This window comes from Dermochelys coriacea, chromosome 13 (genome assembly GCF_009764565.3).
Source record: "Dermochelys coriacea isolate rDerCor1 chromosome 13, rDerCor1.pri.v4, whole genome shotgun sequence".
Lineage (NCBI taxonomy): Eukaryota > Metazoa > Chordata > Testudines > Dermochelyidae > Dermochelys > Dermochelys coriacea.
Window position 1 is genome coordinate 3503853 of NC_050080.1, and position 26259 is coordinate 3530111.

Here is a 26259-nt window from a genome sequence, read left to right on the forward strand (position 1 = left end):
CCTGAGACTGGGGTGCTGGAGATCGGCGGTTCTCAACCCCTGGGGGCTCAGGACTCATGTGTAAAGTCAGGGCCCAGTAAATAGTCTGGGGGCCCTGGGGTGGTCCTGCACCCGGGAGGGGGTTGGGTCCTGCCCAGCACTCACCCCACAGTGGCAGCTTCTGCACGGTGGGGTTGGCTGGACTTGGCTCTCCAGGCCAGGTGAGGCGCAGCTCAGGTTTGCCCCCCTGGCTGGACCAAAGTTGTGGGAGTGGAGTCTTGTCGTCATGGCGGCTGGGCCAACTCCGAATGGTGCTGGGACCCCAGGGGCTTCAGGGCCAGGAGCAAGGAGGTGAGCTCAGCCCGCCCTGGGGGACAGGAAACCCCCCCAAGCCCCTTTGAAGCATTCTGGCACCCTGTGGGTTGAGGTGAGGGATGGTCATCTGCCCTTTCCCATCCCCTCCAGCTTGGGGTCATTTACAAAATCTTGAGATCCACAAACAACAGTGCAGTGACTGACTCAGTAGCGCATCTTTTCATCACCGTTTTACTCAAGTCCTGGATCACAAGCATTACTCATAGGGTACCCCGCCAAAGCAGGTGCAGCCCACTCCGTCTCCCACCAGCATACCGAAGGAAGCACGGATCCTTCTACACACAATCTGCTTTATTGTACCTAGCAGCAGGGAGGGAAAGACTGTGAACCCCAAACAAAAATCCACAAGGGGCCAGATTTTTCAAATGTATCATTGTGCACCTGCCTGCACCCCACAACCTTCCTTCCCCCACCTCTGCACGAGTTGGAGAGGTGCAGAACAGCCATTGGAGGTCTGGCCCTCAGTGCTTGTCCCCCAGGACTCTCGTGGGGTTTCTGGGTGCAGCAGGCTGCCTTTTCCATACACATGATCAAAATGGAGTTTGCGCAGGTGCTATTAAGCCTGTAGCCCAGCGATGTCCATCCCAGCCTGCCTAATTCCACACTATTTCCTTCAGTAGAGGAAAACTTTTCCATTACTCCATTTAGATCCTGCTAAGGCCTTTCATTGTATCCCCACACATGCCATATGCAAGACAGCCCCACGTATCAAGCCTAGGCCAGAGGGCACTAGAGGTAATGCAGACACAGGAGGTTGTGTTTGCAACCCGCTCAGGCTTGATGGGCTATGCTAGGATGAGCAATTTTAAGAAATGGCACCAATCTTCTTCTGCCATTACACCTTCATACACTGGGCTACTGGGAGCTCTCAGGACTGCAGGCAACTAACGATCCCGGCACTAAGGCCTGGAAGCTGCCCAAACCAGCTCTTGACACACAGAACTAAGAACGGCCAGACTGGGTCAGATCTATGGTCCAGCTAGCCCCGTAGCCTGTCTTCCAACAGAGGCCAGTGCCAGGTGCTTCAGAGGGAAATAATGAGTGATCCATCCTGTTGTCCAATCCCAGCAGCTGGCAGTCAGAAGCATAGGGACACCCAGAGCATGGGGCTGTGTGTCTGTGAACATTCAAGGGTGAGGGTTCAAGGGAGAACTTACTGCAGGAAGAGAAAGGCTGCACCAATCCCGTTTGCCTGGATTTTGGTCTCAATTGATTAGAGAGACATCTGGGGACAGGGAGGAAGGAATCTGCACAACTGCTGCCATTTTTGTTATTGTGTATTCACTCAGATGAGACCAGACCCTCCAGCTTCAGGAGAAGCAGAAAGAAATTACCATGAATCCAGCCAGTGTGTTTCGGCACTGGAGAGAAGTAGCCCTTGAACCAGTTTCAAGGCAATTCATGGCTCAGGAATGTGCTACTGAAGGAGTTCCAAACAGAGCTAATTAAGCAGCTTCTCTCAGCTTGCAGCAACGTAGAGGGGCTGGTTACTGCGGAGCAATCCGGCCACTCGAAATGTGTTGAGCCCAGGAATTTCTTTGCAGCGAACCCAGTGGCGGCCTTTGGATAAATTACATCTGCCAGCCCCAAGAAGGCAGATTCCTCCCTGCCCCACAAAAAGAGAGAGGCAGAAGCAATATCTTCACAGAGCTGCAGCAGAATCCTTAATGGAGTTTGTGTGATGAATGTGTTAGTGGTCATGGCTGCGGATGAGGAGAAAGGATAATGGAATTGCAGGTGCTGTATGTGTCAGGCTCTGGGCAGCTGGTGTCGAAGATTATAGAAAGCACATTCCACCAGCTCCAATCAGCAGAATGATTTAATGCTTTTCAGTCACTGTAAATATATCTTTTACTGCCATAAGCTTTGACATATGCATTATTTACCTGAGTGAGAACAAGAATCACAGCTCAACCCTTAGCATAAACCAGTTAACTTCAGGGTTTTTTTTCCTTCCTCGTAAACTGAAGGGCATAAACCAGTGTAAATACAACTGTTTGAAATCCATGCTCCTTCACACAGAGGTGTAAATACAAAGGCCCAGCTCTTCACAATTGTACATGTGCTATCCCAGGTCTAATTTACATGCACAATTATTGCAACTACACATGTACATTTAATCTGACAGCTACCAGGGTGTTTGCACGGTTCCTGAAATGACAAGCAAAACAAATAAACACATTTGTACGTGCACAGTGCTGAAAATCTGATTCCAGTTAGAAGAAGTGCGTGGCCGAGCCCGGGGGGAGCAGCGAGTTAGATGCAGTTTAGGTGCGTTAAGCGTGTGCGGGTTCGAGGCCTCTCCTGTCCTCTGTGACAGAGCTGAGCACTTTGGGGGGAGGGATAGCTCAATGGTTTGAGCATTGGCCTGTTAAACCGAGGGTTGCAAGTTCAATCCTCAAGGGGGCCATTTAGGGATCGGGGCAAAAATTGGGGATTGGCCCTGCTTTGAGCAGGGGGTTGGACTAGATGATCTCCTGAGGTCCCTTCCAACCCTGATATTCTATTCAAAAAAGTTGAAAAGCTTTTCAGTCACTCTGATCTCCATTCAGACATATAGAAACCTGTGTCTAGACAGCAGATCTTGAAAAGGGCCCAATCCTGCAGCCTTTACTCATGCAAGAACTCCTATTGACTACCATAGTTTTGCCCAGAATCATCATTTAAGTCCCTCCTTACATGGCTTGAGTTGCTTATAAATGTAACTGTTCTGCCAGGCACAGTTGGCAGGAAGAAGGGCTGGGTTCAGTATCTAGAGGTTCCTTTTAACAATACAAGAAGAGAACCAGCTTGAGCCCTCACTCAGTAATCTGCGAAAGTGAACCACCCCCCAGTGCCTCTAAGAAGCAATACTTCCCCTCTCGCAAGCACTGAGTCTGTGTATAGCAAAAAAAACTTAAGGGAAAAGGACCCGAGCATTCATTGGGAAAACACAACCATAACTCAAAAATATCACTAAGAGCAACCACCACCCCAGATTCACTGGGCAGTATCCTTTGCTCTGTTTCTCACCTTGTGGCCTGAAAGTCCAACAAATGTTCCTTCGACAGGCCACTGCCATCTCCCTCCACTGCACCGTGCTCACGGTTGCTGTCCTTGGTCAGCGAAGACCCAGAGTTCAGTGGGGGTGAGGCATTAAGCAACACCTCAGCTGGTGCAGTCATCATTACATCCAGGCTGTCACTGCCCTCCCTCTGCTACCACTGCCTCTACCCTGTGACATCACACTCTGAGGTTCCAGCACTTGCCCCAGCTCTCAGCAATTGCAGCTCGCAGTGATTTCAGCAGGTAGTGGGGAACCACACAGCTAGTACAGGCCGTGCTGTCCCTTTCACAGCAACACTGTCCGGCACCAGGGTGTCACTGGTTGGTTCAGTGATCACTAGAGCTGAAAACAAGGACACTCAATGGAATCCAGTCAGCTCTGTCTTTACACAGTAGACAGAAGAGGATCAAATGGTACCTAGGCAGAGCTCGCACCACCATGCAGGAACACTTGGCCCCACCCTCTCCCCCTTTCATTGGGATTTGGCATGCCTGCTCCTTGCTTAGTGAGTGAGGATCAGTTTGGGGTGAGCCCCTCAATCGGGGCAGGCTAAGTACAATTCTGCTGCCCTTTGCTCATACAATAAGGATAACATTTCATTACCTTTGCACTCAATACTGAAGTGATTTGTAACCAATTACAGCCAAAATCGATCACTTTAGCAAAGCAGCTCCATCATGCTCTGCATCTAGGTAGAGGAGGAGTGTTCACGCAAATATGGTCTGTTCCTGAAACCTCCTTCCCCCAGCGCATCACTAGACATTAGGGGAGAGCTCATTCAGACCCTGCTTACATAAATGTCAGCCCAGACGGAAGAAGGGAAACCCAGAGTTCTGAACTCTGGTCTTTATTTTCTAACAAAGGATACATTACTTTGTTTTAAAATTACTTTGTAGTTTAAGATTTGGGAGCTTGATTTTTAGGCATTTCTCATTCACCACTAGAAAAAAAGCATATACATTTTGGGACAGGAGGAGGAGAGCACTGTATTCCTTCAAACGTGCAAGAGGCCTGTGAACATACATGCAGCTGCAGACGTCTATAAAGATGCCTGCACATGTTTAAAGGGCCCTATCCAAAACCTACTGAAGTTAACAGGACACTTTCCAGACTTCAGTGGACTTTGGATCAGGCCTTGTGTGTCCTAGTGTGACTTATTATGTGCATGCACACCCCGAGCTGGTTTTCTACAGCATCTTAATTCCAAAGGTGGCATGAATTCAACGGCAATTAGGCAAGGGACGTGAAGCTTGTAAAGCGGCTCTATTTTATAAAAGCCAAAAGGTCACCAGCAATAGACTGAGCTTCAAAAGAGCATCCTGGGAGTGGGCTTTGTTTTTTTAGAGGTTCTATTTAAACATGTAATGCCACATAAGAATAAGGGCAGCAGCATGAAGGCCAGTTTCTAGTTCTTGGATATGGAGTGTGTCATGATCAGACACTTCCTAGTGAGCTGGAGAATTTCACAATCCGAAACTACATATGGCTGATTACAGTCAAAGATAACAATGCTGATCTGCTACTTTAAAATCAAATCCTTAAAAAGAGATTACAGGTCCATCCATGTTAAACAAAACAAAACAAAAAAATATGCCCACTGAAAGGTAACCTTTGAGCATGTCACATTGGGGTAGTGAAGCCATTTACCATCAAGGAGACCCTTACTTGGAAACAACAAAGGTGGAGGCAGCAGATAGCACTGCAAAGGGGAAGTACAAGCTTCCTGAACATAGGGGAAGAGCAGAACCTGCTCAGAGAAGGGGGGAGGGAAGTATGCAGCAGAAGTATGTGAAAAATGTGCAGTTATTAGAAAGGGAGAGGAATAACAATCAACCAATATGGAGGAGGAGCACAAGAAAGTCCTGTGATTTCTCACCTCTTGGAGAAGACTGCCACTGCGGTGAGAATGCTTGTCAGGGGAGTGGGAACACTTACACAGGTAAGACTGCCATCCACAAACAGAACACTCCGAGTTATTAAACTCGGAGCAGTACTCTCTCTCTCTCTCTCTCTCTCTCTCTCTCTCTCACACACACACACCTGTGTTTACTCCTTACAAATAAAGCTCAGCAGACCTATGAAGGGGTCTCACAAACATACACAAAAAAACTAGTCAGAAATCAAGAGGTGTAAATTCTAACATGAGAAAGTGAGTTTTTGCCAGAGTGCATTATAAACCATGAGAAATGCTGGCAGAACTCTGCTTGGGAGCAGGGAGAGAGGAAATAGACTGCTTTAATACTAAATAAGTAAAAATCAAGTGTCTCAGGCACTGAAAAGGAAAAGGCATTTTAAAAAGGAAATGAGATAGCCGCATGAGTCTGACTCTCCATTGGTTTTATCAAGTGTGGCACAGATTAGCTTCCCACACAGAAACACGCCAGAACATGAACCACCTCAGCCCACTGAATCTACCCAGGAGTGCAGGGAAAAGGCACTTTTGCCCTCAGAAAGCTGACTCTGTTAATGAACGGGAATGAGAATTCCCTCCCTCCCCTGCAGGGAATAGCTCAGAGTGAAGCATACAAGGCCTGCAACAATAATAGGTTAAAAAAGGCAACTCTCCATCCCACCTGTGAGAACCGTTGTGCACTTTCCGGCCCAGTTTCACCTTCTACTTTCATCCACTCTGGTGTATTTTGAACTTTTCTGTCTCCAGCAAGCCTCACTAATTTTCCTTTGTCTATTGAAGACGACCAGCTTCAGTCAGGCAGATGCCACGTACTGGATAGCCAGGCAACTCTATGAGCTCTGCCATGTCAATAGTAGTAGTTATAGAAGATCTACAGCCAGGCTAACAACATTTGCACTGCTCTGCTCAGGCAAACTCTACATAGCCCCCCAGTGTGAGATGCTGCAGACATAATCAAAGCTACCACAAGATGAGGACTACACATTAATAGGAAAGCCTGAGAGAAGAGAAAGAGAATTAGCAGAGCGAGGTGACAGGGGAGTACATTAAACTAGGCTTCACAAATGCGTGTGATAGAGAGTTAATATCCGAGGAGCTTTGCAAGGCTTAAGAGCTGAAAGCTCATGGGCAGTTCAAAGACAGAGATGCTTGGCAGCAGTTCCACCCTCTGCTTTAGAGAGGTAATACAGTTTTCATAATGGAAAAGCTGCTCAGGGAACATGGTGTGAAATCAAACCCCCTCCCCTTTCCCCTCCCACCCATCTGCCCCAATAACAAAACCATCACAGCACATGGGATTTCAAGGGTTCTCGTAGAAACCAGGCTACAAATCTATTTCAGTTGTCCAGCAGAACCAGACTAATCACAACCCCAATCTGAAGCAATCTAATCTGAATCACGCTGACTTGACGACATTTATTTAATAACCCTGCATGCATTATGGCACACCCAGCCAGAGACAAAAATGACAGAGAGCCTCCTGCCTCAGTTTTCTTGGAAAACTACTACCAGTTAGAAGGAAAAGGGAAGATTTATCTTCCCAGCCTCTTCCTTTACTAAACTCCTCTAGCTCCACTCAAGAAACTGCACCCTCTGCAGCACATGGCTAAGTACATATGCCCTCTCCCCAAAGAGCAAGATGAGGTGAGCCCGCCATTTGGTGGTATTACATCACAAGAAGCCAGGTTCATTTGGGATAGACAATTGTGAGATCCAAGTTCTCCTCTGACAAATCTCTTTGAAACAAATGTCCTGGCATGAGGCAGCTATGCCTCTACTCCGGCTGTGGGGAAAAATCCACGTTCATGCTCCTTTTAGTGCTGATCACACAGACGCCTTATCCTGAAATATGGTACATCACTGCTTCCGGCATTAAACTATCGGTGCAAAACCCCAACTCCATAACTCAGAGTGGCTCACTGTCAGTGGAATAGCAAATACTGCCAAGATGTTAATGCCAAATTAGCTGAAGATTGTTCTACACAGAGCAAACCTGCTAGCAACACCTCCCCAAAGCACAAAAGCAGATGCCAGTTGTTCCTCAACAAACGTGGACAATTTCATGCATCATGTTAGAAAGGGTCAGAAGACATTTTCCTATTTTTTAATGGTCACTTTCACAATAATTTACAATGTTTGCCGTTACGTACATTGTGTATCCATTTAATCATGAAAAATGCTAATTCATTCAACCCCCAGTAGAGTAAGTGCTATCAAAATGCCCTTGCTAAGGTCTGCTATTCACTCCTCTGTTGTGCTTGATGCACCTAGCTAAGCAAGTTTCTCATGCTGAGCTTGTGGAACCTGCTGACCCCTCTCCCACGTAGGCATGCCTAGTGTTTGTTCTCTGCTCGTTGCAAGTACCCAAATCGAGGAACAGGAAATTGTGAAGCATCAGGGGAAGTAGAGTTACAGTGCTCGAGCTCTACGCTCAAGCATGACTAAGTGTGGAAAATGGGATGCATGTTCTAACAACTCACGGGGTCACAATTCAGATACTTGCATCACAGCGAGACTACTGGTCTCCGTGTAGCATCTAATTAGCTGGCGTCACAAAGTTGATGGTTCAGCACAGCTGGCAGGCTCTGCACGGGATAAGTCCAGAACACTGAGTCAGACGTGAGATGCACTGGGACGGGAGGTGCACTAGGTGGCAAACCTGCATGCACTACACCTGGCTCAAGCTAATCCCATTAGTCCCTCATTTCTAGGAGCATCGAATTTACTCACGGGATTCTTAATAAAAGAAGAGACCTGAGCCCAAAATGCAAACAATAAAACAGACAAAGGGTAGAGGACTCCAAGTGTGTAGCTAAACTGGTCCTCAACAAATGTGAGAAAGTAAATTTAAGGGTTAATCTCTTCCCCACAGCCTTAAATTACACCCTGGCCATTCCCAGCATCTCAACTATTCATTTTTAAAATTCCTTACCAAAAATCTCTACTTTCCATTAAGATAAAGTGTATCTGTCTTTATCACTTTTCACTTCCATTCACTTCCACAGCAGATCCAGCATCCTGCCCTCTTGGGGCGGAAACCAAGGAGCAGGCTGTACTTCCAAAAGCCATAAAGCAGCCCAGCACGCAGCAAGGCAAAACTGCAGACAGCCAGTCTTGCTTAGTGGAGGGAGGGGAGAAAACAAGAGACCAGGCTGGATGCTGTGAGGTAGAGCGCTGAACGGGGCTATTTTGTAATCCCTTTCCCGCTAGTATGGTAGCGGGTCCTGCGGGACCCCAGTCCTGCGCAGGGCTCTCTTGTGAGGAATGTCAGAACTTTGTAGCGGGGGCAGGGGCAAATCAGAATTTTACTTCTGAAAAAGGATGAGAAAAGCATTAACTTTACGCCTCTACATGCAAATCCAAGCTTTAACCCACATACAGTACAAGAGAATTGTGGCTTCCCAAGGATCTATTGGCTAGTGCTGGTGTTACACCAATGTCAGTGTCAGCCTGGCAATCAGATCACCCATTTATGGGATGGTTTTTATTTAACACACTGAAACAAAGGAAGCGTTTTGCTCCTCCTCCTGGGAGGAGCGAAGAGTAATGGGTTGCTATAAGTCGTTCTTCCCCAGCATGGACGGAAACTACTTCCTTTGAGCTCCCTTTCACCATACCTCCCATCCCACTCTGCAGTCAGTAACGTGATCCATAAAGCACCTGTGACAACTCCAGTGGGAGAATTTCTGGCACAATAGGCTGCAGCCCCTTTCAAAACGGGTTTGTTTTATTTATTTTAAAGTCCACTGATCATCACAAAAACATGGGAAATGCAACTAATGAGAAAAAAGTCCAACCAAGATCTAAGAACCCAGAGCTACAGGTAGATGTGACACTGTGCTGCGTGGCACAGGTGCGCATACAGGACGAAACGACACATGCGCGCAGCAGGTAGACACGTGAAGAGAGATGGGTTCCATTATATTAATCGCTGGACGATGACAGCATTGAGCAGGTTGGCTTCCTTCAGGGTTTGGTCCTCGTCAGACAGCTCTTTATTCGGGAAGGTGGTCATGAGGACAAAGCTGGTAGCAGCCATCGCTGGCCGGGCATCTACTATGAAGAGCCGGATGTCACGGATGCTGTCCAAGGGGATCAAACACACAATGGTGACCCTGTTATTTCATTTACTGCACAAATGTGTGGGAAACAGCCTAACTTTACCTTTCTTCCCGAAGATGTAAGCACCTGCAGTGTCACAGCATCAACACTACCAGCAAACGGCAAAAGCCACATTAAGCAGATTTCACATTTAAGCTACTTTTAAAGATGACTTTTCATTTTCTGTTGCACATCTATAAAGACATACAAGTTCCCTGAAATAACACATGAAACTGCTTTCCACCTATTACAAGTGAGGCTAACGTCTTTGAGCATAAGCTGTGGTCACAACTAGATAGTCTTTGTAACTTCCTGCCTTAAACACATGCAGTGATTGGTGGCTATACTAGCAAGTTTTTAATACCTGCAGATCACCATGGTGTCTGGGCACATTGATGGATCAAGAGATTCCTATATGTATAATTTGTAAAATGCTTTGGTATCCCTTCAGGATGAAAAAGGCTATATAAATTTATAAACTGCTGGATGGGCAGGAAAGCAGCATTCCGCATAAGTGCAGCAGATCCCAGATTATCTGAACCCTTAGGGGGCATGATACCATTGTGGATAACAAGGGGGCCTGGAAAAGAGATTTGTCTTCCAGTCTCCCCTGCTTGAGCAGAGATGTGGTTCAATTCTCCTGTAAGAACTGGAGAAGAGTACGGGTGACCTGCCGTGTTCTCCCAGAATGGTTGGCTGAGCAGGACTCCAGCACAGAAGTCACATGCTTAAGTCCTACTGAGCAATGGACTCCATGGAATTACTTTTGCTTCTCCTGCTGAAGCAGTTTTAAAGGGAACCTCCTCTCTCAAGCTATCTGCAGTGAAGAGAGTGGCTAAGCAAACAAGTTTGTATTCAGGGTCAGAAGTCAACTGAGCCAAGTTCCTTAATTATCTAAAGATGTCCAAAGACTTTGGGATAATTTAGTTGGCACTACAGACAGTTACACTGATAATAGTGAAGTGTTCAAATGAGAGATCACCAGTTCAACAGCTGTCCCTGTTAGGAAAACAAATCCTATCCTACTATTATTTAACAATCACCAAACCCCACAGTAATTCTGCTCCTATTCACTGATACAGAAGGATCCCAAGAGCTCCCTTTAGCGGGCTAGCAAGGATTTTAACATCTGGTCCAGTTGTGTACAGTTTGCAGTGTCACTCAGGCCTTCCCAGTTAGTAACCTGTGTTTCCAGTTGCCCTTGTACCTGTGGCTGTGGTTAAATTTCTGGACCAATCGCCCGCCATCAGCGAGCCGGATTTGGATGTTGGTCGTGGGCTCTGACTCATCAATGGTGATAGAAGAACTGGCTTTGGCTTCGTTCTCTGCCCGCTGTGCTGGAGAGCTGGTGCCCATCACCTGGGGGGCAGTGCTAAGAGGAGGGAAACATGGAGGACAGGTTTTATAAACCACCTCTTTCCGGGGCCAGGAATCATGGTTCCCACAAAAGAGGCACAGATGCAAACATATTAGCAATGAGAACAGGAACTCAGGAACCAACTGGTGACACATCAGGGGCCCTCAGACACTTATCTAATCTCCAAACCAACCTCTCAGAGCCAACAGATTATACAACCGCCAATGTCTTCCAACCCAACCCCCACTCAACCGGACTTAGACATTCCCATGCTTCCAGACATCTAATCATGGTCTCTACTACCTCCCCATCTCCTCGCTTCGGATTGATCTTTTGACTATAACTGCTAATGAGGGTGCACATCACACACAATATTTAGCATTTACAAACATTAAAATGATTAATCACCACCGTACCGCCACTCTGCAGGGCAGATATGTTATCTTCTTTTTACATATGAGGAAACAAAGATTAAGTGATTTGACGTAGGCCACAGAATCAGGGTCAGAGCCAGGAATCAAACTCAAGTTCCTGGCTCTGAGACTTGTGCTCAGACCTCTGCAACACACTTTATATCTGCCATCAATGCCGTTTTGCAATTGATTCACAGGAGTTTGCAATAGGGAACTAACAGCAAGGAGTTAAAGCCAGTCCTTCATATTTGTTAAAAACACCTACAACATTAAATGCTGTTAATCTTGCTTATAAAATGCCACCTATTCCATCATCCTAACCTAACAAACAGCCAAATCAACTGCTATTTTGTTAAAGAAAGAAACCGTGTGAGCTCAGATGGGCTATGGCAGCAGATACCAAATCAGTATTGCTGTCTTCTCACCTGCCCAGTTTCTGCCCCTCTCCAGTGAAAGCCCTGAAGGCACCTTTGGATTTCACAAAATCCTCGTCACGGTGATCCTCCATATCCAAGTTCACTTGTCCACCGCGTGCTAACCTACGGAGCTCGGCTGGGACTTCCCTGGAAGCAAGAAGAATGTGCATTGTAATAAAATCCATAGATAAAGATCTGAAAACTACCGTCTGTTGTGTCCTGACACAGAGGCGGGCTCCTCTTCCGGAGCAGCTTCAAAATGGTGCCCTCCCCCTGTTAACGGCTACAAGAGAGACAGGCATGCAGAAGAGATTACAGAACATGCACCCAGATAATGCTTGCTTCCTATTTATGCTGCCCAGGAAACCGTCAACACAAATGCCAGTCCCACCACAGGCTATTAGAAACCTTCCCTCCTGTCCCCAGGACTCAAAGCATCCTTTAGTCATCATCTCATCAGCTAAGCAGGATTTGAGGAGGACTCACCTTCCCAGGGCCTAACACATATGAAAGGTTTCTCGCTAGTCTTGTTTAGGATAACCTGCCTTTTGTAATCCTCAGGAGTCTGCATCCCACATATGGAAGAGACTGTTCCCTCACTTCTAATCCTCAAAGTCTCCTATCCCTTCATGGGATGGGGCTGCTTCCACAGCTAAATACCTGATATAAAGGCAACCACTGTATTTTACCCACCCCATTGCTACCATGTTAAGAAACTTATGAAAATGCTTCGATGAAATGAGCTATTTATACTAAGTTCTGATTCCCAGCACCCTGGATTTCCTACATTCCTATATTTTAGCATACAGGCGCTTCCTTCTCAGACACACCCCATCAGAGGTCCCCTGCCCTAGCCTCATGCTGCATACCCTCTGCGGATAGACTCCAGAAACTGGGCATTGGATGGGTCTTGGTAGCTCCTCAGCTCCCCATTGTCCAGGCTGAATCCACTCTTCCACAGCTTCAGTACGATATGTACCTGCACCCACCCCAAGCAGAAAAGTTAGCTCCTTGCCAGTGTCTTGACAAAACATAGCAACTACTGACAGTGAAAAGCCTGCCCAGCGGGGTAATTTCAGACAGAGGGTTGTGCCCCAGTGGGGACTTCCCTAAGCCAACACAGACAAAAGAAAGTTGAGGGAGGATTCTCTGCTCCTTGAAGTCTTTAAACCATGATTTGAGGACTTCAATAGCTCAGACATAGGTGAGGTTTTTCGTAGGAGTGGGTGGGTGGGATTCTGTGGCCTGCGTTGTGCAGGAGGTCAGACTAGTTGATCAGAATGGTCCCTTCTGACCTTAGTATCTATGAATCTATGAAAGAAAAAACGTTGGCTGGGTGCTTGGTAGTGTCACTCCCCAACACAAAGCCACCATCACAGATCACCCTCTTTTTGGCAGGTCTGGATAAAAAGCCAAAGAGTGCATGGGACAGGGAGACTGAGCCACACACCCACCCCACAGGTGGCCCCTCCAAGCTCACAGGGGAACACACTGGTCAGGCAGAGGAGAGAAGTCTGCACTGCTACTGCGCCTCCTCTGGGGATACAGGGAATTTCATTCTTGTGCTTTCTACACGCCACCTTTCAGGAGCATTAATTTCACAGCCAGAGTTGTTGAGAAAAGCTCCTTGAGCTTATGAGGAGCTTCCAGGTTTTTAAGTAACACTTCAGCAAGACACTGCCTACAGAACACTTGATTATTCATTAAATCTACACGGGGAGCAAAGAGCACTCTCCAGTCTAAGAATTTACCAAAGCTAGGCTTACTGCAGCTCCGCCTTCTATGTCCATTTCCTTCTCTGGGCTCATCAAGAGGGAAAACAGATGCTTTGTAGCCAAATAAAATAATCCACTAAGGAAGATCTTTGCAAAGTTGAAGGATGAGAGCTACTCACGTCCTGACCAGAATGCTGCCTCCTCTCTCCTGACACATAGGCCGACTCCTCCTCTGGAGCAGCTCCAAGGCGGTACCCTCCCCCTGCAAATGGCTACAAGAGAGAGGCACGCAGAAGAGGTTACAGAATGATATGCACCCAGACAATGCTTGCTTCCTCTTCAGGAGAACATTGCCATGAGTAAACATGGGCTTCACTGTACCAGCAATATGGTTAAAAGCTACGCAACACATCTCAAAGCTGCAGTGGCCAACTTGTTAACCAATTAATCATTTGACACCCTGAATTAGCTTTTCTTGCCATTATGGCACATATGCTAGATCAGCGCTAATGGAGGGGTTTGGATACAGCTGTCCTTACAAGAGAATCCCAACACTCACCAATATAGAACAGCTGTCACTGAGCTGGTGGAGGGAGAACACCTCCATTAAAAACAGATTTAAATAAGGAAAGGAAGGAAGACCCCAGCATTCCTCACTTTTGGTCTGTTGCTCTCGCCGGGGCTCTTAGCCGGCCGATCGACAGCCACCGCTCCGTGCTCCTTAGCTCCTTTGAACAGATCCTCCACCAGCTCATTGGGGCTTTTCTTCCTTGGCGGGCCAACGATTTGCTGCCCACTTCTCTCCGAGCCCCCAGCATAAAACCTGAACAGAACAAACAATCATCATCTAGCGACTTGGGGTTAGTTACTTGGACAAATGATTTTCCAGGACGTGGACCTGAGAAGCCCCAAGAGGTTACAGGAGCAAACTGAGTTTCAGGTCCAGGATGTGGCTGCCCACACAAACAGTTTTTGCTCTTGCACAGTTGGTTATTCTCACTTTCTCTTCTATAGTCAAACAGTTTACTGGGAAGTGTTCATTTAGTCTGGCCAATCATTGTAACTGATGTGAATAGAAAATCATGAAATGAGGTCTCTGCCAGACTCAGCAGCTTCTTCTGTAACAGAGTTTGAAAAGCTGTGTATTAACTAGTGACAATCAAGTAATCTCCTAGCCTTAAAGCTCCTGAATTTAACAAATGGGCAGAGGGAAAGAGGGAAAGGAGAGAACCTAGACTAATGGGACTGGTTATCTGCACTCCTGAATTCTACTGCCAGGTACACCACCAACTTAAGGTACTGAACTGATCTGTGCCTTAATTTACCCATCAGTAAGATTGTTTATATACTTGGCCACCTCACAGGTATGGCTCCATTCAAATTGCTTTGCATGTCATCTGTAAACTACTTCTAGAATCTGACACATATAGGGCTGGAAGGGCCCTCGAGAGATCATCCTGTCCAGCACCCTGCGCTGAGGCACAGTCAAGTAAACCGAGACCATCTTTGACAGGGTGTTTATTTAACTTGCTCTTAAAGTCCTGCAATGACAGGGATTCCACAACCTCCCTTGGAAGCCTATTCCAGTGCTTAACTATCCTTATAGTTAGAATTTTTTTCCCTAATATCTCACCTAAATCTCCCTGCAGATTAAGTGGATTACTTCTTGTCCTATCTTCAGTGGACATGGAGAACAACTCATCAGTGTCCTCTTTCTGACAGTCCTTAACATACTGGAAAACTTATCAAGTCCCCTTCAATCTTCTTTTCTCAAGACTAAACATGCCCAGTTTTTTAATCTTTCTTCATAGGTCAGGTGTTCTAAACCTTTCATCATTTTTGTTGCTCTCCTTTGGATTCTCTCCAATTTGTCCACATCTTTCCTAAAGTGCAGCACCCAGAACTGGACACACTACTCCAGCTGAGGCCTCCCCAGTGCTGTGTATAGGGGGACAATTACCTCTTGTGTCTTTTTAACATTCCTGTTAGTACACCCCAGAATATTAACCTTTTTAGCAACTGCAGACTCATATTTTTGACTCGTATTCAATTTGTGATTTACTATAACTCTCAGATTCCTTTTAGCAGTACTACTTCCTAGCCAGTTATCTTCCATTTTGTAGTTGTTCATTTAATTTTCCTCTCACTAAGTGCAGTATTTTGCACTTGTCTAATAAATTTAATCTTGTTGATCTCAGACCAATTCTCCAGTTTGTCAAGGTCATTTTGAATTCTAATCATGTCCTCCAAAGTGCTAGCAATCCCTTCTCCAGCTTGGTGCCATCTACAAATTTTATAAGCAAGTCATTAATGAAAACACTGACCAATATCAGACCCAGGACTGACCCTGCAGATCCCACTAGATATGCCCTCCCAGTTTGGCAGTGAACCACTGATAACTACCCTTTTGAGTACAGTCTGAACTAGCTGTTCATCCATCTTATAATAATTCAATCTAGACCACATTTCCTAGTTTGCTTACCAGAATGTCATGTGGGTGACATATGGGTTTCAGAGACCAGGCTTCACCCCAAGCCAGAACATATACACTGCTATTTTTAGCTCTACAGCCCAAGCCCTGTGAGCCTGAGTCAGTTGACCTCGGCTCTGAGACTTGGTGCAGCAAGTGTTTCTTTACAGCGTAGACATACCCTTACTTTTCTTCCTCTCGCATCAGGACGGTTTGCTATTGAGCCCCTAATACTGTCTCTTTGAAAAACTGCCATCTTTCCTGAACTTCTTTTGGGACCATACCTACCAGTTCTGAGTTTGTTACAGTCTGCTTTTTTAAGTCCATTGTTACTTTCACTCCTCCCATTCCTTAAAATCATGAAATCTATCATAGATTCATAGATACTAAGGTCAGAAGGGACCATTCTGATCATCTAGTCTGACCTCCTGCACAGTGCAGGCCACAGAATCTCACCCACCCACTCCTATGAAAAACCTCACCCATGTCTGAGCTATTGAAGTCCTTAAATCATGGTTTAAAGACTTCAAGGAGCAGAGAAGCCTCCCTCAAGTCAACCATGCCCCATGCTAAAGAGGAAGGCGAAAAACCTCCAGGGCCTCTCCAATCTGCCCTGGAGGAAAATTCCTTCCCGACCCCAAATATGGCAATCAGCTAATCCCTGAGCATATGGGCAAGATTCACCAGCCACATACTACAGAAAATTCTTTCCTGGGTAACTCAGATCCCATCCATCTAATATCCCATCTCAGGGGATTAGGCCTATTTACCCTGAATATTTAAAGAGCAATTAATTACTAAAATCCCATTATCCCATCATACCATCTCCTCCATAAACTTATCAAGTAGAATCTTAAAGCCAGATAGATCTTTTGCCCCCACTGCTTCCCTTGGAAGGCTATTCCAAAACTTCACTCCTCTGATGGTTAAAAACCTTCGTCTGATTTCAAGTCTAAACTTCCTGGTGGCCAGTTTATACCCATTTGTTCTTGTGTCCACATTGGTGCTGAGCTGAAATAATTCCTCTCCCTCTCCTGTATTTATCCCTCTGATATATTTATAGAGAGCAATCATATCTCCACTCAACCTTCTTTTAGTTAGGCTAAACAAGCCAAGCTCCTTAAGTCTCCTTTCATAAGACAAGTTTTCCATTCCTCGGATCATCCTAGTAGCCCTTCTCTGTACCTGCTCCAGCTTGAATTCATCCTTTTTAAAAATGGGAGACCAGAACTGCACACAGTATTCTAGGTGAGGTCTCACCAGTGCCTTGTATAACGGTACTAAAACCTCCTTATCCCTACTGGAAATGCCTCTCCTGATGCATCCCAAAACCGCATTAGCTTTTTTCACAGCCATATCACATTGGCAGCTCATAGTCATCCTATGATCAACCAATACTCATTTCATGATCACTTTCACCCAATTGCCTTGAACCTTCAGATTTTCAACTAATTCCTCCTTGCTAGCAGAATCAAATCTAATATGGCTGCCCCACTGATTACTTCCTCTACTTTCTGAAACAAAAAATTGTCCTCTAATACATTCCAAGAACTTATTGGGTTTTTTGGGTTTTGCTGCATTATTTTTCCACCAGATGACTGGATAGTTACAGTCCCCCATTACTACTTGTGCTTTGCATATTTCTGTTGTTTGTTCTCAAAATGCCTGATCCACCTCTTCCTCCTGATTTGTTAGTCTACAATAGACCATGACATCACCCATTTTTCCTCTCCTTTTATCTTCATCCAGAGACTTTCAACTGATCTGACTCTCACCTCCTTCTGGACTTCAGAACAAGAGTACATATCGAGGTACAATGCAACACCTTCTCCCTGGCCTATCCTTCCTGAACAAGCCATAACCCCACTATACCAACAAGTCTCTGTGATGCCAATTAAGTCATAATTTAGCTTATGGACTAATACTTCACGTTCTTCCTGTTTACTACCCATATTCCTTGCATTTGTGTATACAGAGAGCTAAGCTATTGAGCAGCTTCCCCCATTGCTATCCCTCTTGTAGCTCCAATGATTCCCGCCCCATATTTAGTCCTCTGTTAACGTCACTTTTTTTGTACCTACCTGTGGGCTTTTGTCACCTGCCCCTTTTGAATCTAGTTTAAAGCTCTCCTCGCTAGCTGTCATTATAGCTGAAACTGCAGGAAATTTCCCACTAACATTTCCTAAATGATGCTCAAAAGAAGGGAAAAACCCAGATGAAAAGGGGAACTGCAACTGCATTTCCACACAGCAGCATCTCAAACAAAGACATGGGAGTGCTGGGGCTCACTGCTCTAGCAAAAATGCACACACATTGTGCAAGCCCTGGAATTAACTTCTCTCAACAATGGGGAGAAGGACATGCATTCAGAACTGTACTGATCACCATTGAATTTAACATCTCACAACTCTCAAACCAGTACAGAGAATTTCTACAAACAGTACTAAGCCTGTCCTTGCAGACATCATTTTAATTGACTAACCTTTCAGAATAAGACTCAGTGAGCATGAAAACCAGAGACTCTTCAGTAGTGATTAAAATACACATTTAAATAAGGTTCTGTACAGTTCCATGCTCTCCCACAAAATAAAAGACCATATTTAACTGGAGACTGACCGTTGTCCCTCTTCCTCTTCATCATCAACTTCTTGAGCATGAACAAGGTCTCTGAATGATGTCACCCGGTGGTCACTGTAAAAAGATAACCAAATGAGCACACACATTTCCCAAAGAGATAGATAGATATCAGACATGTAATATGAACTATAAAGCAGGAAAGTGGCTGTTATGTTGTGCTTCTGTCTTCTACTATGCATCTGGGTTAAACAGCATTCATTTCTACTGAACTTCAGTTCTTGCTCTAATTAAACACCCTCTATATACTGATCAAATGGCAGCTCAGAGGGGACAGGTACTATTGCTGTCCTCATTAACCATTCAGCAAAGCCCATCTGCTCTTTCCTTCTTGGGGACTGTTGTCAAAATAAGGGAGACTATCCTAATATCCTACACTGGTGGTTCCCAAACTTGTTCCACTGCTTATGCAGGGAAAGCCCCTGGCGGGCCGGGCCATTTACCTGCTCCGTCCGCAGGTTCGGCCGATCGCGGCTCCCAGCGGCCACAGTTCACTGCTCCAGGCCAATAGGAGCTGCTGGAAGCAGCGCGGGCCGAGGGACGTACTGGCCGCCGCTTCCAGCGGCTCCCTTTGGCCTGGAGCAAAGAACTGCAGCCAATGGGAGCCGCGACTGGCCGAACCTGTGGACACGGCAGGTAAACAAACCGGCCCGGCCCACCAGGGGAAACAAGCGGTGGAACAAGTTTGGGAACCACTGCCCAACACTTAGCTCCCTCCCCGACCTCAGCTAAAAACAACATACACTCTTAGAATAGTCTAAACATATCTAAGAGATCACTAGAAACAAATAGGTTTGTGCCTTTTGTGTCTTTATGATATATAAAGAAAGATCTGAAAGGTTTCTGTACAAGACAAAAAAAAGGAACCTGGACTGAAGAAAGCTGGAGTAGAAGAATTTCTGCATTTATACAGTGGGTTAAACCAGGGCCCTTCCAACCCTAGGGACCTGATTCATCACTCCACTAGACCATCGAGTCACATTGGTGTAAGAGTGGTGAATCAGTCTCCAAGTATCTCAGCCTCTCCCCATTACATCTACAAATACCAGGTGAGTGTACGCACAATGCTTGATAAGGGGTCACGAATACAACAAACGTAACAAATCTTCAGTTATTTCCCTGCAGATGTACTGGATTTAGGAACCTTTATTTATCCACAGAATAGTTAAAGCATAATCCCCAAACATGCAAGGTATCTTACATGGCCCTGTTCTAGGGAGCCTCTGTTAAAGGTGAACGGAGTTCAGGTTACATGTCTGTTGATCCTCTGTTTCTGCGGAGCTATCTACTAGAGTGCTAACTGAAATGGTGATTTTTTGTGATGTGGACACTTACCCACTAGAATCAGCACTTAGACCATCAAATTCACTTTACACAGACAACTACCAATCGGATGAGAACTCTCTGTGCTTCAGAGCCTCATCTGTAAAATGGGGATAATATTTTCCTATTCCACAGGGACAGAATCAGGCCAAATTCATTCAAGCTTGTAAAGTGCCTTGACATCCTCAGATAGGCAATGTATAGAATTGCAAACTATTCTAGAGAAGTATAGTATTCTGTATTACAGAAAATGTTTAGATCTGCTGAGTTCTCTTCTGGCCCCAAAGCAAACTAAAATAGAATAATCCATTCTTCTTGAGCAATGAGGTAAAATCATTCTACAAAATTCTTTGCATAAGATGTGCAATCACATCCAAGCTAGGGGAATACAACACTGCTGGGGTTTCACAAAGGCTAATGAAACTTAAGAAATAAAGCTGAACAGAATTAATGGATGTCTTCTCTGATAACGGTCATACAGCAATGTGATGGGCATAGTATAAATACTTCGATAGGTAGCTTCCACTCCCACATGTATAACTGCTTAATGAGCAGACCCATATAATTTGGAAAGTTTCTGTTCACCTGGGTGCAGTGCCTCTGGACACAGAGCTGGCAGTTGGCTGAGGAAGCGTTACAATGTCTTCATCACCCCCGTCCTCATAAAAACTAGCTAGAGCAATCTGAAAGGACAGATATACAGCAGCGTTTAAGAAGAAGACCAATCATCTCGTACATCATTGTTGTCGGAAAGATGTCAGAACTGTATCTATTAAAAAGATTAAAATACTGCATTTACTTAGAACTTTTGTCACACCCAATCGTTTAAGTCACATCTACTCTAAGGAATTTTACCAAACAATTTCCACCTTCAGGAATCTTAGCAGAGATAATGCTCATCTAGCAGCTTCCAGTTTTTTTTTACTGCCATGTTAGGGGTTGCCTACACTCAGAAATGTACTGAAACATTTCTTCTGGAATAACTCCTTGTGTGGATACTCTTATTCCAGAATAAGACTGCTTGTTTCTGATTTAGCTTACTCTACTTCTAAAGTGGATTTAGCTAAATTTGAAAAAGGCAGCCTTATTCCAGAATAAGAGTATCTTCATGGGCGTTTATACACAAATAATTATTACAGAATAGCTATTTCGGTACATTTCCAAGCATGCACAAGCCCTTAATTAAATGTGCTAGTGTAGATATGGCCAGAGGTAAGTTTGCAGGGAAAAAGGCAATTGGTCAAACTGGTGATCATGCATTTACTTACAATTTTCAGGTCCTGTTCACACCATGGCTGAATCTGGGTTAGCAATAACTGGTTTTCACCCCTTCTGACCAAGTGGATACCATTTACAGATCCTTCCACTCTACCTGACTGGCTAAATGCAGGAGTCTGTATCATATACAATCTTGATTAAGCTTATTTCATAGATTCTGAATAGTTTCAGGTGGCTGAAATTAGGATAATCAGAGGAATTTTCAGAGCTCTTAATATATATGAGGAAAGGAGTACCCGTGGCACCTTAGAGACTAACAAATTTATTAGAGCATAAGCTTTCGTGAGCTACAGCTCACTATGCATCCGATGAAGTGAGCTGTAGCTCACGAAAGCTTATGCTCTAATAAATTTGTTAGTCTCTAAGGTGCCACGGGTACTCCTTTTCTTTTTGCGAATACAGACTAACACGGCTGCTACTCTGAAACCTGTATATAGGAGGGGATCACACAGCCTGTTTGGGTTAATCACACTTCTATAAAATCTTATACCTCAAGCTAACAAAACTCAGTGATAAATATTATTTACCTGAATAGGAGATTGCCTCAACCAGTTACAGAGATATTTGTTTCAGATATTTGTAAGTTTCAAAATTACAAATTGGAAGTGATTTGTCACCAGTTCTTTCACTTGGTGACTTAATCTGCCTCTAAAGAGTTTCAGTGCATGTTAAAGTACAACAGGTATACAGGGGAGGAGCGGGGGAAGCATTACTGCACAATATTGTGAGTCAAGACTCTTGGCTCCATCACTGTGTGGACCTGGCTGGACAAGTCACTTCACTACTGTGCCTCCATTTCTCTATCTGGATAATACTCATGTCAATGGTTCTGTGAGGCCTAATCAATGCTAGTAAGGAGCGCCGAGATTTTTGGATGAAACGATGTGCCAGAGAAATGCGAAGGGCAGGGAAGCGAAGGGCATGCAACTGACGCCTGCAGGGATTTACAGGAGATCTGGGAACTAACTGCAGCCACATCTTGAGAGAGGCGACCGGCTCCTGACGCACGGTGGGAGACCGCGTCTTCTGCAGGCGGGCGGGCGACGGGTTTGCACACAGGAGCCAGTGGCCAGTTCAGGGCGGGCGGCGCCCGGGGGGCCCTTTGCTCGCGCGGGCAGCGGCTCTGCCCGACGGGGGGTGGGGCTCGCGCCTAGCGAGCCCGGCCCGGCAGGAGGAGCGGCCTGAGCCCGGGGAGGCGCCGGGGGCCGCTGGCCGGGGTAGGGAGCACGGGGAGCGGGGCCGGGCCCGCAGTGAAAGCGGAGAAGTCGGGGGGGGGGCGGGCGGGCGCCAGGGAGGGGAGGCCGGGATGGGGGGGGAGGGGAGGTCGGCCCGAGCCGGGCCCGGGGGAGGGGAGGTCGGCCCGAGCCGGGTCCCCCCCATGCCGGGATGACGGTGCGGTTCCGCGGCGGCCCCGGCCCGGCGCTACCTGCAGGTCCCAGCCCGCTGACTCCAGGAAGAAGCGGGCTCGCTCCTCCTCGGTCCCGGTCACGGCCACGAACTCCCTCAGCGCCTCCTCCCGATCCGCCATCTTCCCGGTGCAGCGGCCAATCCCCCCCGGCCCGCCCCGGAGGCCGCGCCTGGCGGGCCGGGCGTGCAGCACTCAAAGCCCTCCGTGCGGAAACGCGCGCCGCCCAGAGCGCCCCCTGCCGGCCCCCAGCGCTACGGGCAGCGGGAGGCTTCCGGCCGGGCGCAGAGGCGGACACACGCTGCCCTCTGCTGGGGGGAGATGGAAAGGCAGGGGCCACTGGAGTCCCGGGTTCAGAAACCTGCCCCTGGTTCCCACGTGGGTCCCATCCCACCCAGGTCCATGCTGGGTGCTCAGCCCCCTCCTGCATCTGATCCCCAATCACACCCCCAGGAACTGGGCCACGGGAGGGAGAGACACGGACCGTTCCCAGGGCCAGCTGGCGCCAGGGCTGAGGGCGCCTCTCCTGGGGTGCGTCAGGACCCCGGCTCCGCCGAGCTCGAGGGATGAGGGCTCAGTTCCCAGCCCTGTCACGGCCCCCACGGACAAACCACTTACGCCAAGAGCTTTAAAAGCAGCCCCTGGTTCTGGGTGCCCAACTTGGGGCCAGTTTTCAGAAACATCGAACATCCCACCGTCCCCCACTGGGAGCCGCCATGCGAATGATGGCCTCTTTGGAGAGCAGGCCTCCGGGAGCGTGCCCCAAACCGGGGCCACTCCAAAATCGGGGGCTGCTTTTGAACATTTTGGCCCCAATCTCTCTAAGTCTGAGTTCTCCTTCCACACAATGGGCATAATAACCTCAGCCTACCTCACAGGGTGCCAAAAAGATACAGGCCCAGACCCTCCACAAGAAGGGAACTCAGGCACGGGCTACACTCAGTCGTTTCGGAGCTGCTCCGATACCACTGTGGCGGGGCCATAAAAGTACTAGGCAGATTAGACAGACATGAAGGTTGTCGGTAAAACAGTTCCCACAGTGAAAGAAACACTTCCACCAACAGAACCCAGCCTGGCACTACCTGCAGGTCCCAGCCCGCCGACTCCAGGAAGAAGCGGGCTTGCTCCTCCTCAGTCCCGATCACAGCCACGAATTCCCTCAGCACCTCCTCCCCTCAGAACCCAGGCTTGCACACTCTCCCCGGCAGCATGCAACCAGCAGATAACGGGCTGTAAGAGCAGGTCACACTGCAGTTCTGCTCTGCAATACGTCCTGTGACAATGGGATCGGTGGGCGGGCAAGTGAAGGACTTGGCACATCTGGGGGTGAATTCAGGCATCTTCAGAGCAGCTTATCTTATTACAGAAGTAAATGCAAAAACTGTCCTGCCGTCTTAAGACCCACAGGCAGGAGGCTTCAGACCGAGGCTCAAAGCCGCAGAAAAAGCTTTGTTCCCTGTTCTCATCTCCCCCATGTCCCAGAGCACAGCCCCGAATGGATGTGACGCTGCTTAAAGCAGAGGTTGGGTATTAACAGCCGGACCAGCGAGTTGTTTCATTTTCACCTTATTTGGGTTTTTATTTCTCACCAGATTTTTTTCCTCATCCCCCTTCCACCCACATCAGGCTATGACACCGTTTTAGTTACCCGGGGTGTCTGCGGTGAATTATTAGTGCTTTGATAAGAGGGTTCTCCAGTACAGAGGGGAGCTGTGGTAGAGATTACACAGTTCCCCATCCCCAACCCTTTCCATACACAGAGCTCCAAACCTTTGGCAGATGATCTCTGTGGCCAGGGGGATTGTGCTGCAGACAGCTGACCTGGCCCTCCAGGCAAGCGGAGTGAGACCCATGAGTGGAGGGACTCTTCTGTGCATGGACCAAGTGGGTTTCATTCCTCCAACCCCATATTTTCTACCCACACTTGTTCCATCCTGGCCCCTCTTGTGGATGGACACCAGTCTGCTGCAAATTGAGCCAAACCCTAAGCCTATGAGGTACTGGGCTGGATCCCTGGTTCTGGGCAGAGATTTTGTTCCTGATCCTAGCCCTGGGTCTCTCAGGTGCAGGCCCCATGGCTGACCCCCTTCAGAGGTAGTGGGACCCCACAATCTGACCACCTCAGACCCTAGACCCAGTGCTTCAGCCCTCCCAAGCTTCCAGTGCTTAAACACTCTCCCCTCAAGTCCACATGGCTGTGGGAGCTCTGGTGTCTAGCTAAACCCTTCAGCAGGGCAGGGACGCACCTAACACAGGCTTAGCAAAGGAGATTCTCACCCACAGCCATGCAGGGGTCATTTGGGTATGTGTTTGTTTTGAGCACAAGGAATGAGGAAGGCTGGCCGCCCATAACTCCCACGGGATTTGTCAAAGCAGCAGTCTTGCTAAGCCCCAACGTTCAAAACAACCTGAGTCAGACCCCAAAAATCAGGAGACAGCCCCCCCCAAATTATGAGATTTTTTTTAAAAAAAAGATGAATGGTTTTTGAGCTGTCTTTTGATTTTTGACCCCAGCCCACCTCATGTGTGTGTGTCGCGTAGTGTTGCCAATTTATAGCGGGGGATACAATTTTGGCCACTGCATCCCGACAATAATTAATTCCATTCCCCAGCCCCCACCTCAGCTCTGCACCCCCAGCCCCACCTCAGTTAATATCATGCCCTCCAACCCTGACCTCTGCCCCAGCCCATCAACTCCGCCCATCCAGCCACACAACCCATTCTGCAGAGCCCGGTGCCCCCAGCTCCGCACCAGTTAGCTGAGTGGCCCACAGCTTAGCGGGGGTGCTTTATAAGCAATACAGACAGCAACACACTGATCAGCCGTTGCATTAGCTCGTCCCTCACGGGGAGTTAAGGTCGCTGCTGCAGAGAAGGACTGCCAGCTCCCAGGAGCTTTCAGGACCGTGGGTATCAAACCCAGATCTCAAAACACTAGGAAATGCTCAGCCCAAGTCCCCACAACCTACGCCCAGAGAAAATGCTTGATTTGGTCCTTGACTGACTACATGGGACAAGTTTCAGAGTAGCAGCCGTGTTAGTCTGTATCCACAAAAAGGACAGGAGTAATTGTGGCACCTTAGAGACTAACAAATTTATTTGAGCATAAGCTTTTGTGATCTACAGCATCCGATGAAGTGAGCTGTAGCTCACGAAAGCTTATGCTCAAATAAATTTGTTAGTCTCTAAGGTGCCACAAGTCCTCCTTTTCTTTTTACATGGGACAATGAGTCCTGACTCCGTGGTAGGTCAGCCCGAGGACTCTGCATGTCCAGGTAAGTGCAGCCCCCTTTGATGTGCTTTATTTTCACAGGGAAGTGATTACCGAGTTATCCGCTGCCCTCTCACGAAGGCAGGAGGCTCCAGCCAGTCTGAAAGTAGCAGGAAAGGCGTAATAAAGCTCTATGGATTGTGAGCTCCCTGTTCGCATCAGCCCAGGGGGCCAGGGAGTCGTGCGCAGTGAGTTCGCTCTTCGGAGGTTGCCCAGAGCCGAGAAGCAGGTGATTAAAACGGTGGGGGAGCTTCCATTTATCACACTGTGTTGTGATCCCCACAGTCAGGCCCAATGGCCTCTTCCTGGAGAACGATATCGTTTAAAACCCCCCTCTCCAGGCTGCTCCCGTGATTGGTCAGGGCAGACCCAGCGGTAACAGCACGTGACTAGCTCTTTCCAATCAGGCCACCGGGTCACATCTGCAAAACACCCCGCTCCTGCCAGCGCAGGGAGCAAGAGTCTGAGCCTCAGGGTCGAACCCGCAGGACTCAGGGGCGCTGCTGTGGGGCCACACTATATGTTAAACAGGAGTAAATTGCATTTCACCCCATCTTAAAGGAA

General features: G+C 47.4%; 1 protein-coding gene across 1 annotated transcript; it reads right to left on the bottom strand.

The window, feature by feature from the left end:
- Positions 1 to 9018: 9018 nt before the first annotated feature.
- Positions 9019 to 22747, bottom strand: NSFL1C (NSFL1 cofactor). The gene is made up of 9 exons (XM_038369483.2): positions 22446 to 22747; positions 20327 to 20424; positions 18401 to 18475; positions 13972 to 14137; positions 13494 to 13586; positions 12469 to 12578; positions 11609 to 11746; positions 10621 to 10785; positions 9019 to 9394 (listed from the first exon to the last, which is right to left on the bottom strand). The coding sequence occupies exons 1-9, from the start codon at positions 22545 to 22547 to the stop codon at positions 9232 to 9234; spliced, it is 1110 nt and encodes a 369-aa protein (XP_038225411.1). The 5' UTR covers positions 22548 to 22747; the 3' UTR covers positions 9019 to 9231.
- Positions 22748 to 26259: the final 3512 nt, after the last annotated feature.

Coding starts and splice junctions, on each gene's coding strand:
- NSFL1C (XM_038369483.2), bottom strand. CDS start 22,547: ATGGCGGATCGGGAGGAGGCGCTGAGGGAGTTCGTGGCCGTGACCGGG. Junction 18,476..20,326: donor TCCAGAGGCACTGCACCCAG/GTGAACAGAAAC, acceptor ATCTTTTTACAG/TGACCACCGGGTGACATCAT. Junction 13,587..13,971: donor GCGAGAGCAACAGACCAAAA/GTGAGGAATGCT, acceptor TCTCTCTTGTAG/CCATTTGCAGGGGGAGGGTA.